Raw genomic sequence first — 14,170 nt, 5'->3', positions numbered from 1 at the left:
CCCAAAAGATTTTCAGATTTTTCAAATTGCCTTGAATAGATTAAGAATTCTGCAGATACCTTGTAAATAGTAAAATAAAACTCTTTCCTTGATATTCGTTGATATTTGTGTATTGAAAATGTTTTTGATTGACATTTATGGTCTTTATTTTATTTGGGCTAGTTAAATTAATTTTCGGGCTACCAAAATCTGAAGAGTACCTGCCCGAAGGGCTACCAGGGATTTAGACATTTTGCGAGCCCTGGGCTTGGTAGGGATGCACCCAAATTTTGGGCGCTGAAAATAAAAGGTTTTCGGCTGAAAATATATGGCGCGCCACACTGCCCAGCAGGGTTCAGCGTGCAGGTTTCACACACCCTCTAACCGCTGTCACTTCATGGTGTGACGCTCCGCTCAATATTCCATTCTATGAATGTGCATTCCGCTTATGTACCGTTCATCAGGAGAGCAAAGTCCCTTCAAATAACATGCCGACAGGAAATTTCTCTGTAGTATACTTGTTCCTGTTTGCAATGGAACTATTGTGCTGTAACATGGCAACGATGGTAAAATGACGCTACCCACTCATTCACTGATATGCTGTGCTCACATGCTCTAATAATAGCTTTTTAGGGCTGTGCATTATATGGATAATCAGTAAAAACATATATCTGATTCTGTTGCATAGAACTGAATAAAAATATATCTATTTAATATTAATGTATTTTGTGTCCACTTTTATTGTTACTTTCAGAAAAAGTGTGGCAATTTTACTGGCTTGTTTATTAATTTCAGTATCATTAAAATAGAGTTAAATTGAAAACAAAAGTCTTAAATTACTGTAATAAAATAATAAATAATTACAAAGCATTTTCTGTTTTCGGCCAAGTGCATCCAGAATATTCGGTTTTGACCCAGAATTCTCATTCCGGTGCATCCCTAATGTTTGGTGTATATTTATCCTGTATATGATGTGTAAAGTTTTAGTTTTTTTGTTGTTTTGTTTTTTTCTGTTTGCAGGACCATCTATGAGAAACTGGCAAGTGCTTTTACTGAGGAGCAAGCAGTGCTTTATCATCAGAGAGTGGAAGAGATTTCACCTAACATCCGATACTGTGCATATAACATTGGTGAGAAACAGACGGTTTATGGCTAAGGTGGGCTATACATGCATGAATGGGAGACAGCATAACACTCAATATTGCAGCTGTTCTCTCACCTTACAGTTAAAAGAGGCAATTGTCTTTTTCATAGAGGCAACACAATGCTCAATATGTCAGCTGTAGGGATGAAAGTCCACCTTACAGAAGAACCAGTCACCTGTTTGTTTACTCCAGAACATGCATGTGGACAAGCTGTCCAATGTTACTGTTACATATTCGAATTTTGTATAGCACTAGCAATGGCAATGAGATCTATAGATCATAGGACCTGTTTCCAAGGCAGAACTGATAAAAATTTTTTTTTTTTTTTTTTTTGGATAAGTGTCTGCCAAATGTAAATATAATTCAGTGCTTTCCAGATGTTTGAAATACTTGCAGTGTTAGCCGGGTGGAAAATCCTGCTATTACCCATGGCACAAAAATAACCATTAGGGAACGCTCTGTAGAAGTTATTTTTAGGTTATTTACAAATAACGTCCCTGCAATGTTATGGGAATGTTATTTTATGGTTGCAAAATGTAAAACCTTAAAAGAACGTTCCTAGAACATTATTTTTTGGTTTTCAAAAAAGAACCAAACAGGAAACACTAACATTAGGGGAACGTTCAGTGTTTGCTAGGTTGGTCTCCTTTGACTGAGAACAAGCTTGAATCTTAGTTTTGTCTCTGCATTTTGTTTCATTGTTGACTACTATTGTAATTTCTCGTAAAATTATGTGGGACAGAATTTCTTAATTTCTGGTTCATTTTTCCAGTAATAAGTTTTAATCCAGTCTTTTAATCCAGTGGTTCTCAATTCCAGCCCTGGGAACCCCCCACTCTGCACATCGTCTCTCTCTCTCTTATCATACACGCTCAGTTCAGTTCATGGATCTTTCTCCTAATGAGCTGATGATCTGAATCAGGTGTGTTAAATAAGGGAGATATGCAAAATGTGCAGAGCAGGCGGTCTGCAGGACTGGAATTGAGAACCTCTGTTTTAATCAAATGAAAATTAAACGGGTCCTTTAGTTTTTAGCAAACAAAGTGCTGCACAACAGAGGTTTACTGTTAAAATAAAAAAAATTGTGGTTATTGTGGAGGAAAAATTGTGATTAATGCTTAAAGTTTTAATAATAATAGCAATTTAATAATTAATAATTTTATATAACATTCATATGTACATTCTACTGTAGAGTAGTGTAATAATTTGTCACATTTTTTTCAAGTTAAACCAAACGTTTATTTTGACGTGTTGCCATGCATATGATATGACGATACTTTTTCTCAATTGAAATGATGAAACACTCATGAAGTGACCCTCAGAGCAGCTCTAGGGGCATTGTTCATGTCCTTATATAGTCAGATGACAGACACTGAAAATGTGTGCTTCAGTTTGACACTAGTCCATGTTGCTATTTGATTTAAGTGTACCGACAACTTTCAATTTATTAATCCAAAATTGAACAAATTCCTTGCCATTCTGCATTATACTGTAAATTCAGTTTGTATGGCTGGATTCCATGATTCGGGCCACATTTTGTGGTTTTATGATTTCACATTGCGGAAATCATAGGGGGCCCTATATATATTTTCCACGTGTCTTCAGGCTATTTAAAAAGCTACTACTATACTTTCGATACCTGCATTACTGGAAATAGCTTCTTAGGAACTTTGCAAATATGGCCACTGAGTGATGACTGACTTTAAAGGGTATTTGGAAATGCTCACACATGGAGTTCTCCCTCTGTTTTAACTTTCATGCAAGCATACCGAAACAAACACACACTTTGACTACTTTCTACAGACCACAACCATTTTGCTTATATACTCTGTGTTTGTTCTTTAGGTGACCAGAATGCTATAAACGACCTCATGCAGATGAGACTGAGTGCAGGAGGAGGGGGTGGAATGATGGCCGAAAAATTGGAGGTCGATGATTTTGTCTTTGCAGCTCTGTTCCTGATTTAGGGACTCTGATAGTCCAGATCTATTAATATATTGATCTAATTTACTATGTAAGCCTTTTGCATTATCTAGGACAAAATGCCATGCCAAAACGTGTCTTATTAAACTGTTTTCTTCTCAGAAAATCACAATTGGATTAATTTTGATCCTGTATTTTTATAAAATTAGTAAGTTGCATTATGTTCAAAATCTTTACAGGTGTGTTCTCTATTTCTGTCTCAGGCGCTGATTACTCAGACGAGAGCTAAGCAGGCAGCTGTGATGAGTGAAGTTGAGTGGAGAGGTCGTATAGTGCCTGTCAAAATTGACAAGGCCAGAATCTTCCTGCTAGGTCTGGCAGACAATGACGCTGCCATTATGCAGGTCTGTAAACTCACTCATTCCCAATTCTTTTTTTATTTGCATATGCTACTATGATAGAAGTGACTCTTTTTTCCCTTCTGTCGTTAAAAACGGGTGGTAATCAGCTAGGATGTATCGGCTGACATCAGTTTAGTCCTTTATTAGTTAATACTATAACAAAATTTAATAAATAAATTTTGAAATATAAATGCAAGTGTACATCAAATGAACTCGTCCTAGACGGTTTGTCTGATTTTCACCAAAATTGGCTGAGATCATCTTCAGACCATGCTGGCAAAAAGTTATGAAATTCAAGTTGATTAGTCAAACCATTCTTGAATAACGCATAAATTAATTCGACAAAGAGCACGCAAAAATGAATGTGAGGCTATATCTCTGCAACAGTTTGGCGTATTGAGACCAAACTTGGTGTGTGTTATAACAAGCTTGGCCTGAGGCTACCTGCAGTGTTTTGGAGCAGTGCCACCTAGTGGTCAGGAGATATGTAAAATGCTATATTTTACAAACGCATTGTATCGTTACGAAACTCAGAATGCATTTCAACACCATGCCCTGATGGTACTCAAAACGTTTGGGGGCAGCGCCACCTTATGGTCAAAAGTTTATGAAATTGATAAAAATGTTAACATTAGCATATTGTAATGAGACTGATGTTGGTAGATTCCTTGGATCATGCCGAGAACATCAATACCAGTTATGCCATAATTGGCTGAATTTCCTGTCCGCCATGTTGATTTATGTAGAAAAACTACTTTCTCGAACTCCTCCTGCACCATTAGTCCGATTTTCACCAAATTTGACGTGGATCATCTTCAGACCAAACTGCTAGTAACTTTTGATTGCATTAGCCTGTTGCAATAAAGTCGGTCTCCAAATATTCCTTGGTTCATGCTGATAACGTAGATCTCAATTATAATTATAGTCAGCCGAACTTCTGCCATTTTGATTTGTTTAAAACCTGCTTTTTTGAACTCCTCCTCAACCATTAATCTGATTGAGTCAGATCATCTTCAGGCTGTGCTGACAAAAAATTACGGATTTCGTGTTGATAGACAAAACTGTTTTTGTATAGCAACGCAACAAATTTGAGGCATGATGCCAGACTACGTCTGAGGCTGTATCTCTACAAAGCTTTGACATATTGGCACCAAACTCTGTGTCATTGTCACTTCACACAGAACACACCACATTGATTTGATAACAGTGCCACCTATTGGCAAAAAGTGATAAACCATTAAATCATATTACTAGAGGTTGTATTTGATTTTTCAGCCTTTTCAATTACAATCATCCTAAAATTGCTTTAATGACTCCTTGTCGCAGTTGGTCTGATGCTCCATGACATGCTTAGCTCCTCATTTTGCCTCTGGTGTGCTTGGTGACTTAATTGCTGCTTGTAGCTATATTTATTATAATTATTAGGGGTTAAAGCACGTAGTGCATAGGGGTGTAAGAAAATATCGATACACGTGAGTATCGCGATATTTTGTTTGGCGATACTGTATCGATTCTCCAAAACGGAATATAGATATTTATAAAAAATAAAAAATAAATCATAGATTCATGGCAGTTGTTTCGTTTTGAGTTCATATCCCGACCGCTAGATATCAGTCTTCATCTCTGAACTTAAACAGTGACAGGAAATACTAGCATCAGGTCACTCCACTAATGTTAGTGTTAATATAGTTCGCTGCCTGTTATGGAGGATGAAAGAATTGTTGCAGGTCTTGTTTCGATGTACAAAGCTGAAGTGTAGCACCATTTGGGCTTTTGTGGTAATGTCCGCCCCAGGACCGCGGCGTGAGCGCAACCTCGGTCCTGCCGCTTGTTGCGTCCCGTGTTGAAGAGTCTTTGCGTGGGGAGCGGCGGACGGTAGAGTCGCCACGCGGCTGCAGCTTTCTCTCGTGTCGGGGGATTTTTGTGCAGTTGGGGCGGTGCTCGCGTCACGGTCTCGGCGGTTCCACGCGGAACATAAATACAAACTGAAAAACCTGTGAAATCCAAATGGAAAAGTTCTGAGAATGTTTAACATCTGTATTTATTTGATTGTTTTACACTTGTTTTGTTTTCTTTAGGAATCCTGCAAGCACTTTATTTTTCATTGAAATTAAGCAGATGTAATTTTTTGTTCAGATCAAATGTTTTGACATTGCATGTCACAATTGTAAACTTAAACTTTGAACCTTTAAAGTAGAGTCTATAAATATATATTTTTATCTTTATACATTTAACTAAAGAATCATGCAAGCACTTGAATATTTCCCCCTTTACTCGTACTGCACAAAAAATGGTTCAATGTTGAATGTTATAGGGACTGATTATTGTAAATGCAGATCCCAGTGTGTTCTGGTTAAACTATTTTTATTTATTTATTTTTTGCTAAGGTTTGCATATGGTAGTAACGCACTCATCCCACTATATGCACACTAGACACTTTCTATGAACACTCCCTGCTACAAAGACTCAATAAAAAAATATTTACTTGAGCATTGCACTACAAATCTTTTTGCACTATGCGCTGCTTCCCACAAAATCTCTCTTTAATCTGCACAACAATTTAATGTACGAAATATATATATACAATTTTTTTTATTTCTATCGTTTTGCATAATTTCATGTACAGTATATATGTAAAGTTCTTGTACAGTCTCAGTTTGTGTATGTCTAGGCAACTAGGTATACTACTTATAGTATTTATAGTATATGTATAGTCAATGTTTTTTTTTTTCTCTCTCTTATACTTTGCATTGTTGTATGTTTATCTTATGTTTAACTAGTATGTAGCACCGTGGTCCTGCAAGACACAACATTTCGTTCCACTATATGTCCACACATGTAGCAGAATGACAATAAAGCTCAACTTGAACTTGAACTTGATGGTGGTGTGTTCTTAATGACAGCTTTCCTAAAAAATATATATCTTATTCCTAAAATAAGAAATATCCCAATATATCGCCTTGCTTACAGTATCGCAATATATCGTATCGCAACCCCTGTATCGTGATGCGTATCGTATCGGCAGATTCTTGCCAATACACAGCCCTAGTAGTGCATTGAAAACCCTATTGTAATTGTTAGGATTTTTATTTTTATTACTATTCCGCAATAAAACTGATCGTGCAGACCAAACCATAAGGCCTAGAGAGCTGAAACTTGGTCAGACAGTAGTAGTCTGGCTCACTACTCAGGAGCAATCAAAAATGCGAAACTGCTCATAACTCCTAGACCGTTTGTCATAGACTCAAGTGTCTTATATCATTGGAATCTTTGGCTCAATGAAAAACAAAAATCTCTGATTTCATTTCCGGTATGCAAATTTGTCCGCCATTTTGAAATGTCCAAAACCTACTTTTGCGAACTAGTCCTAGGTTTTTCACCTGATCGGAACCAAACCAGTACAGAAATGTTCTCTGGACAGTGAATATCAATAATTATCGGGAAAAAAAAAAGTTGAAATTTCAACTCACGCATAGGGACGCCAAAACGTCCATCAGGGGAGGGGCCACTTTTACTAAAATGGCTATAACTCCTGATCGGAATGAGATATCTTCACCAAACTCGGAAAACATATGTAAGAGCTCAATCTTTGGTCAAATAAAAAAATTGCGCAGCTCTGCCACTTGATGGCGCTATAAGAGGGGATAAACCTAAAATCAGCTATAACTACGCGACCGTTGGTCCGATCGACTTGAAAATTAGTATGCAGTGTCTTTGTCCAAAGGGGCACAAGACTCTATTAGGACATTGGCGTTTCTCAAAAAACAGAAGTTTAAGCACCTATTAAACAAGGTTAACGGAGGTCGATCGGAACGAAACTCGGTAGGCATGTTCGATTCATGGCCCTAAAGGTCTGTAAGAATTTGGAAAGAAATCGGCCAATAGATGGCGCTTACGACATTTTTTGGCTCCGTAATCACGTGGTGTTTTACATATCCACACAATATGCATATCATTTGATAGATCTCCTCATGATAAGCAACTTTGCCTCAAGAACCATTGCTGTCAATCAAATCGTTCATTAATGATTCACAAATACGTTAACCTACTTTTGCGAACTAGTCTCTGGTTTTATGCTCAATCTCGATCAAACCACTGCAGTAATAATCTCTGGACTCTCTAGATCAATAATTATCAAAAAAATTGGATTTTGTCCTTTTGTTAGCTGTAATTGACTCGTTTAAAAAGAGAGCGTGGCCACATATACCCAAAAGCCTATAAAACCTAAACAAAAACTTGAAACTCTACAAAAGTTGGTGAAAACGTGTCAGATGACTGTTAACAAGCATGGTTTCATGGAGATCGGACCATAGGTGGCGCTATAACAGTAAAAAAGCCTTCAAAAAAACTATTTCAATTGTACGTGAACGTAAACTGTAAAAAGTTCATATATTCCCGCATACACTAGTTATTCATATCTCATGATAGATCTCCTCATTCTGAACAACTTTGTCTCTAGGATCAATGTCATCAATCAAAGTGTTATTTAAATATTCTCAATTATGTTCAAAACCTACTTATGCGAACTAGTCCTAGGTTTTTCATCCAATCGGAACCAAACCACTGCAGAAATGTTCTCTGGACAGTGAACATATATAATTATCAAAAAAATTTTGAAAATTCAACTTTCGCAACGGGGCCCCAAAACGTTTAAAAGTCCTGGGTAGGGCTGGGCGATATGGCTGAAAACTGTATCACGATATCAGTGTTTCATATCGGTCGATATCGATAATTATTGATATTGCTTTTAAGGTGGTACATCAAGTTCGTGGTATTACCAGTCTTGGCAGTCTTTTTTAGCTTGTTGATATTTATACAGACTCAAAGCCTCATCTCCTGAGCCACTGCACAAAGGAACAAAATATATCCAACACAATAAATAAATAAATAATTTTAATAAAGTTCAAATAGTTTTCAGTTTACACATCTGTTAGGCTACGTTTACATTAGTGCGTGTTCATTTTAAAACACTTCTAGGTTGTTAAAGACTTCAAGAAATTTTAAATCTTCATCCACTTTCATAAGTGGGTGTTTTATTTTCTTTCACCATATGTTTTATTGTTATTAAATTCTGGTGTAGTATGTCTAATTATTTGAATGCATAAAAACAACTTAGTTTATTTTTCCTCAGAAATTCTGTGTTCTGTATCTGGTTTTCAAATGAAGACATAAAACATTAATTTAATTTATCTTTAAATTATTGAAAATCAAAGTTTATTTATTTTGGCAAACAAAGGGGAGTTACTATTAAAATTAAAACATGGAATAACTGTTGTGTGATCATTACTAAAAAAAAAAAGTTTTAATAATTTTAATAGTAGCCTAGTAGTAGCAGTGCTGTCTGCTGAACAATATTAATACCGTTAATATTAAATCCAAACTTTTATTTTGACGGGTTGCCTGGAATACCTTTACAGTTCTGTGTGTATATGATAGGAGTTAGTTTTACTCGAATCAAAAGGTAAAATGCTCATGAAGTGACTTTCAGAGCAGGTCTGGAGATGTTGTGCATGTGTTTATGTCCTCATTTAGTGAGGCGGCAGACGCTGAAATGACCGCGAGCGTCACGCGAGCTTCAGTCTGTGTATAATTAACAAACCGCGCGATATAGAGAGCAGACTGCTCCATGCGCTTTATAATCGCTCTAGCAGAGGTCAAACACTGATCTATCAGCACGTCGCCGTTTCTAGTCAAACACACCTAGTGCTGCAGGATTATTGGCTCACTGACGAGCTGACTTTCTCTTTTATTTACAATTTCCTCGATCGCTGCGGCACTCATTTTCTGCTTATGAAGAGGAATCCAGCAGACCAGCCAGGTCTGGCTGCAGACGTGCACTCTCAGCCGCGCGTGCGCACTTAGACACGAGACAACGATATGGCGCAACCAAACATGATACTGTTACATGATTGGCTGTTAGCGTGTCACTCCCTACGTTGCTAGGTTACCAGAGAGCGAGTGCCTTTGTTAATGCAACCAAACTTGCTTCGCAACCTTTGTTTTCTTCCGACGAAGAATAAAAAATATCAAACGTTTTATCGAACATATTTTTTATTGATATCGTTCACGTGTCTATCGCGATACATATCGTTATCGTTTTATCGCCCAGCCCTAGTCCTGGGCCAATTTTACAAAAAAGGCTATAACTCGTGAACGAAATTAGATATCTTCACCAAACTCGTACAAATATGTATGAGCTCAATCTTTGGTCAAATAAAGAAAAAATACGGAGCTCTGCCACTTGGTGATGCTATAAGAACGAAAAAACTATAACTGGGTAAACGTTGGTCCGATCGACTTGAAAATGGGTATGCAGTTTCTTTGTCCGATGTTGCACAAGTGTCTATGAGGACATTCACATTATCTCAAAAAACATGGCCGCCATCAGCCAATGAAATTTAAGCACCTATTTGACAAGGTTAACGGTGGTCGATCGGAACAAAACTCGAAGGACATGTTCGACTCATGGCCCTAAAGGTCTGTAAGAATTTTTAAAGAAATTAAAAATAAGCGCTAACAAGTGGTTTTTTGGCTCTGTAATCACGTGGTGTTTCACAAATCCACACAATATACATATAATTCGATAGATCTCCTCATAATGAGCAACTTTACCCCAGGAATTATTGTGGTCAATCAAATAGTTAATTAAATATTCTCTATTATGTTAAAAACCTACTTATGCGAACTAGTCCTAGGTTTTTCGCTCTAACTCGATCAAACCACTGCAGCGCAATTCTCTGGACTCTCTAGATCAATAATTATTAAAAAAAATTGAATTTTGTCCTTCGGTTCCATATAACAGGGTCATTTAGAAAAGGGGTGTGGCCTAATTTACCCAAAAGCCTATAAACCTAAATGAAAACTCAAAACTTGGTGAAAACGTGTCAGATGACCCTTAACAATCATGCTAATTTTCATAGAGCTCGGACCATAGGTGGCGCTATAACAGTTAAAAAGGTTTCAAAAACAAAAGATTTCTATGGTAATTGGCCTCAAATTGCTAAAAACTGCTCATATATTCACAAATACACTGTATCTTCATATCAAATGATAGATATTTTCATTCTGATCAACTTTGCCTCTAGGATCACTGCTGTCAATCAAACTGTTCTTTAAGTATTTGAGATTATTTAAAAAACATACTTTTGTCAACTAGCCTTCAGTTTTTATCAGTTTTTATCTATCAGTTTCTATCTATCAGTTTTTATCTAGTTTTTTAATCTGTGCAGTACTGTTTTTTAATCCGTGCAGTACTGTAGACTCTCTAGGTCAATATTTATCAAAACAATGTTGAACAATTGCATTTGGACAACGATAAACCAGTCATTTTATAATGTTATTAACATAGTGTACGCAAAGGCCTATTAATACTAAAAGAAAGCCCACAAACTGTGTAAAATGATGCATAATTTCATTCTAAACAAGCATGCAAACTTTTAAGAGAGATTGTGCAAAAAATAACACTAATTGTTATCAAGCTTAAAAACAGTGTTGAATGAGAAATTGCAATTTATAACCACTAGATGGCAGCAGAAGACCAATAATGGGCTTATTAAACACTAAAATAGTACTGTTCACAGGTTTTCTTATGGAGATATTATAAAATCACTATTATAACATTTAAAATCATTTAATTCAAGTTTACCATTTTTGTTCATGCAGATAGTGGTGTGAAAAAGTGTTGGCCCCTTACTGATTTTTATTTTTATTTTTGCATGTTTGTCACACTGTAATGTTTCAGATCATCAAACAAATTTAAATATTAATCAGCGATAACACAAGTAAACAGAACATGCAGTTCTTAAATGAAGGGGTTTTTTTTATTAAGGGAAAACTAAATCCAAACCCACATGGCCCTGTGTGAAAAAGTGTTTGTGCCCCCCCCCCCCCCCCCCCCCCCAAAAAAAAAAGAAATTCAGGAACAAATGAGAGAAAGTAATTGAGATCTATCAGTCTCGAAAAGGTTATAAAGCGTTTTCTGAAGCTTTGGGACTCCAGCGAACCACAGTGAGAGCCATTATCCACAAATGGCGAAACATGGAACAGTGGTGAACCTTCCCAGGAGTGGCCGGCCGACCAAAATTACCCCAAGAGCGCAGCGACGACTCATCCAAGAGGTCACAAAAGACCCCACAACAACATCTAAAGAACTGCAGGCCTCACTTGCCTCAGTTAAGGTCAGTGTTCATGACTCCACCATAAGAAAGAGACTGGGCAAAAATGGCCTGCATGGCAGAGTTCCAAGACAAAAACCGCTGCTGAGCAAAAAGAACAAAGGCTCGTCTCAGTTTTGCCAGAAAACATCTTGATGATCCCCAACACTTTTGGGAAAATACTCTGTGGACTGACGAGACAAAAGTTGAACTTTTTGGAAGGTGTGTGTCCCATTACATCTGGCGTAAAAGTAACACAGCATTTCAGAAAAAGAACATCATACCAACAGTAAAATATTGTGGTGGTAGTGTGATGGTCTGGGGCTGTTTTGCTGCTTCAGGACCTGGAAGACTTGCTGTGATAAATGGAACCATGAATTCAGCTGTCTACCAAAAAATCCTGAAGGACAATGTCCAGTCATCTGTTCGTGACCTCAAGCTGAAGCGAACTTGGGTTCTGCAGCAGGACAATGATCCAAAACCAGCAAATCCACCTCTGAATGGCTGAAGAAAAACAAAATGAAGACTTTGGAGTGGCCTAGTCAAAGTCCTGACCTGAATCCAATTGAGATGCTGTGGCTCGAAAACCCTCCAATGTGGCTGAATTACAACAATTCTGCCAAGATGAGTGGGCCAAAATTCCTCCACAGCGCTGTAACAGACTCATTGCAAGTTATCGCAAACGCTTGATTGCAGTTGTTGCTGCTAAGGGTGGCCCAACCAGTTATTAGGTTTAGGGGGTAAGCACTTTTTCACACAGGGCCATGTGGGTTTGGATTTTGTTTTCCCTTCATAATAAAAAACTTAATTCAAAAACTGCATGTTGTGTTTACTTGTTATCTTTGATTAATATTTAAATTTGTTTGATCTGAAACATTAAAGTGTGACAAACATGCAAAAATATCAGGAAGGAGGCCAACACTTTTTCACACCACTGCAGCGCTGTGTAACACATTCCCCCATAGTTAGATGCATGTTTCACTGTTAATGTTATCATCAAATAGGTCTATTATAACATTACATTCAGTTAGAGAGCAAAGGAATGACAACATAACTGGTACATTGTTGGTTTTGTATTGCTTTTGACATTCTCCTCTAGAAACTCTATGGCTTTTTTTTTTTTTTTTTTTCAGGAAATGTTCTATTTTTAGCGTTTGTTTAGCACAGGTGGCTGTGTTTTATCCTATTGGTGAGTAAAATAAACGCTAAAAAGACTATTTTGTGAGTGCGGTAATGCAATTTCTGCAATCTCTTTCGCTCGAGCTCACGAACCCGCATCTGCTCGCGAATTGCCCTTGACTACTTTGATAGGCTACACTGCTTCAAGTCAGACACTGATTGATCTGCTCAAATCAAACACAACTTTATGCGCTCTGCAAACAGTGCGCCCATGCTCCTCCAATTAATTATCCATTAACGGTTTAAATAAATTTGTTAAAAAAACTGAGGGGGCACAAATTCTTTCTGAAGGGCAATGCTCCCTTTTGCCCCCATCCACCCCCAAGCACTGGGCCTGGGGCGGGCCACAAATCCGTAGTTTACAAACAAGTTTACAAACCCACGGGAACGGATTGCAAAATCCGGATTATGAATTTGTGGGTACTGATTCAAAAATCTGATACCAAATCTGAGTGCACAGATTGGAAATTAGTGGGTACGGTTTATTAATCTGTGGGCACGATTTGTTAAACCGAGGGAACAGTTTAAGATTTTGTGAGTATGGTTTATAAACTGAGGGGACGGATTGCAAAACCGTCGCCACAGATTTTTTTTCTCCTACAGGTGACGTGCCGGGCTCGGTACGATTCAGACTGCACCTTTCACACAGATTGATTCCTCTTTCACTTCTCTTTCAACAGAAACATACACCGTTATGCTTAAATACCCGTTTTGGCTAGTATTCTCGTAAACATTCGGTTATGTCTTAAGTGAACCGAAACAGCTGAGAAAGAAACCAGATGTGTGTCAGTTTTAGGTAGGCTACGTGCATTTGGTCTTAAAGAGACAGCAGCCTATGAATACCTGCAGTGAAGAGCACTATTGTGTTATTTTACAATTAAAGTCAGTGTAAAGTCAATATTAAATGTGTGTTCTGAGTTCGTCACACCACAGAAAAATGTGTTAACCACCCAGCTAAATATGAATGCTAAAAAAAGGCAAGTAAATAAAATAAGGTATCAAAATCTTGAAAAAATAAGCAGTATTCTCTGCTCTCAAAAGCTGGAGGCGTGTCCACTGGTGGCACTGAAACCACGCCCACTCGCGGGAAAGCTGCTATCTCTCTCAACTGTCTTCCTCTAGCAGCTGATTTAATAAGCTGTTTTGTAAACGATCGCAACCAGGTATTATGCATTTACTGATGAAGGCATAGCTAGCTAACAAGCTATAGTAACTAACGGATAATGACAGTAACTTGCGACTGAGCCGTGAAGCACTGATTCTAATGTGCTCTAGTTATTAGGTGTGTTCGACTTGAAGCAGCGCTGCAGAACGCTACAAAAATGTTTGGCCTGCGCTAATTTCAAATAATGTGGCATAAAAATTCAAACGCAGCATCAGAAAGCGACAT

At 37.6% G+C, this 14,170-nt stretch overlaps 1 protein-coding gene across 2 annotated transcripts in view; it reads left to right on the top strand.

Moving 5' to 3' along the window:
* LOC306878688 (signal recognition particle subunit SRP68-like) overlaps nt 1–14,170 on the top strand; it is a 162,343-nt gene that overhangs the window by 52,338 nt on the left and 95,835 nt on the right. For both annotated transcript variants that reach the window (XM_079431172.1, XM_079431173.1), the window contains exons 6-8: nt 1,000–1,109; nt 2,970–3,052; nt 3,311–3,451. In XM_079431172.1, the coding sequence (XP_079287298.1) occupies nt 1,000–1,109; nt 2,970–3,052; nt 3,311–3,451 (334 nt within the window). The remainder of the gene's footprint in view (nt 1–999; nt 1,110–2,969; nt 3,053–3,310; nt 3,452–14,170) is intronic.

This window comes from Barbus barbus (assembly GCF_936440315.1).
Source record: "Barbus barbus genome assembly, chromosome: 13".
NCBI lineage: Eukaryota > Metazoa > Chordata > Actinopteri > Cypriniformes > Cyprinidae > Barbus > Barbus barbus.
The sequence above is the reverse complement of the archived record's forward strand: the minus strand, read 5'-3'. Positions and strand labels throughout refer to the sequence as shown.